The sequence below is a fragment of the Suricata suricatta genome, chromosome 2 (genome assembly GCF_006229205.1).
Source record: "Suricata suricatta isolate VVHF042 chromosome 2, meerkat_22Aug2017_6uvM2_HiC, whole genome shotgun sequence".
Lineage (NCBI taxonomy): Eukaryota > Metazoa > Chordata > Mammalia > Carnivora > Herpestidae > Suricata > Suricata suricatta.
This window is the reverse complement of record NC_043701.1, coordinates 181,510,980-181,512,160: the sequence shown is the minus strand read 5'-3', so window position 1 is coordinate 181,512,160 and position 1,181 is coordinate 181,510,980. Positions and strand designations below refer to the sequence as shown.

General features: G+C 54.3%; 1 protein-coding gene across 1 annotated transcript in view; it reads right to left on the bottom strand.

Moving 5' to 3' along the window:
* Nucleotides 1–599, bottom strand: part of DOCK1 (dedicator of cytokinesis 1) — a 435,479-nt gene extending 434,880 nt beyond the window's left edge. Inside the window, exon 1 of the mRNA XM_029920619.1 lies at nucleotides 586–599. Within this exon, the coding sequence (XP_029776479.1) occupies nucleotides 586–599 (14 nt within the window). The remainder of the gene's footprint in view (nucleotides 1–585) is intronic.
* Nucleotides 600–1,181: the final 582 nt, after the last annotated feature.

Below are 1,181 nucleotides of genomic sequence, written 5' to 3'. Positions count from 1 at the left end.
AGCTGTGCCCCGGAGCAGCTGTGATCTCACAAAGTCTGTGGAAAAGCCTCTGCCCTGCCCAGGAAGCGCTAGGCCCACGAAGAAGGGCCCACCTAGCCCCGGGGCCTTGGACTTGACTCAGGGTCCCACTGAAGCCGAAACCGGGCACACTAGGATTGTTAGCAAGAAAGGCAAAAGAAGGATCTGTCCGGGGGAAGTGCAGCCCTGACCACACCCTCGGTATCTCCCTCGAGCCCATGGCAGAAATGGTCCCTCCGGATGCCCAGGCTCCACCGCCTGTCTCCAGCCTCCCAGCAGCCTCACCTCGCACAACGTCCATGGATGTCTCCTTACCCTGAAGGCTCTGAAGTCGCTCTGGCCATGTTGCTCAGGGACAGTCCGTCCAAACTCAAACAAATTCCAACTTTCCCCACCGGAGCAAAAGGACGCAGTCAGAGAATCACGGGAGCCCACAGAACATCACCTTGTAAATCCCCAGACAATAACCACATACTGGACTCTTACACAGTATCAGAAATCAAAGCTCAGAAACTTGTGATGTCTGAGCGGGCTCAAAACACTGCAACAGTGACAGCACCCTCTTACCAAACGGCCATCATGTTACCGAGGAAGATGATCACAGAGCAGCAAGTGACAGAGTGGAAAGGAGCAAAGTCCTCCAGGGATTAACAACAGATGCTTCCTCAGCACTCGGCAACCAGAGAGGGACATTCCCGGGATCCTTGCAAAGGATCTTCTGAGGCCTAGCGGTGACCACCTTGCTTTCTTGACAAAGGGACCCGCCAGATGGACCAGGGGGCCCAGCAGATGCAAGGTGTCCGGATCTCCACCGCGCACGTGCGGGATTCTCTCGGGACAGCCATGCCGTCGGCCTCACTGGTTACTGCGTGCCGGCCCAGAACCCGTGCCCGGGCAGGACAGCATTCAGACAATGAAAAGGAAAAAGGCGGGAGGTCGATGCAGTCAGCAGCCTGCATCTAGAACCGAAGAAAGGCTGTATTTACTCAGTTTTAAGGACGGTCCTCCATCCTGTCACTGCAGCCTTCATAGCTTCACTATTAATATGCCCGTTCTTTTCTGAAACGGACAAGGGCTCAATGTCCTAGAACCTGGACGGAAAAACTACAAAATGACAAGAAAAACACAAAAACCAAGCAAAACAGAGCAGCTCTTGTCAACAG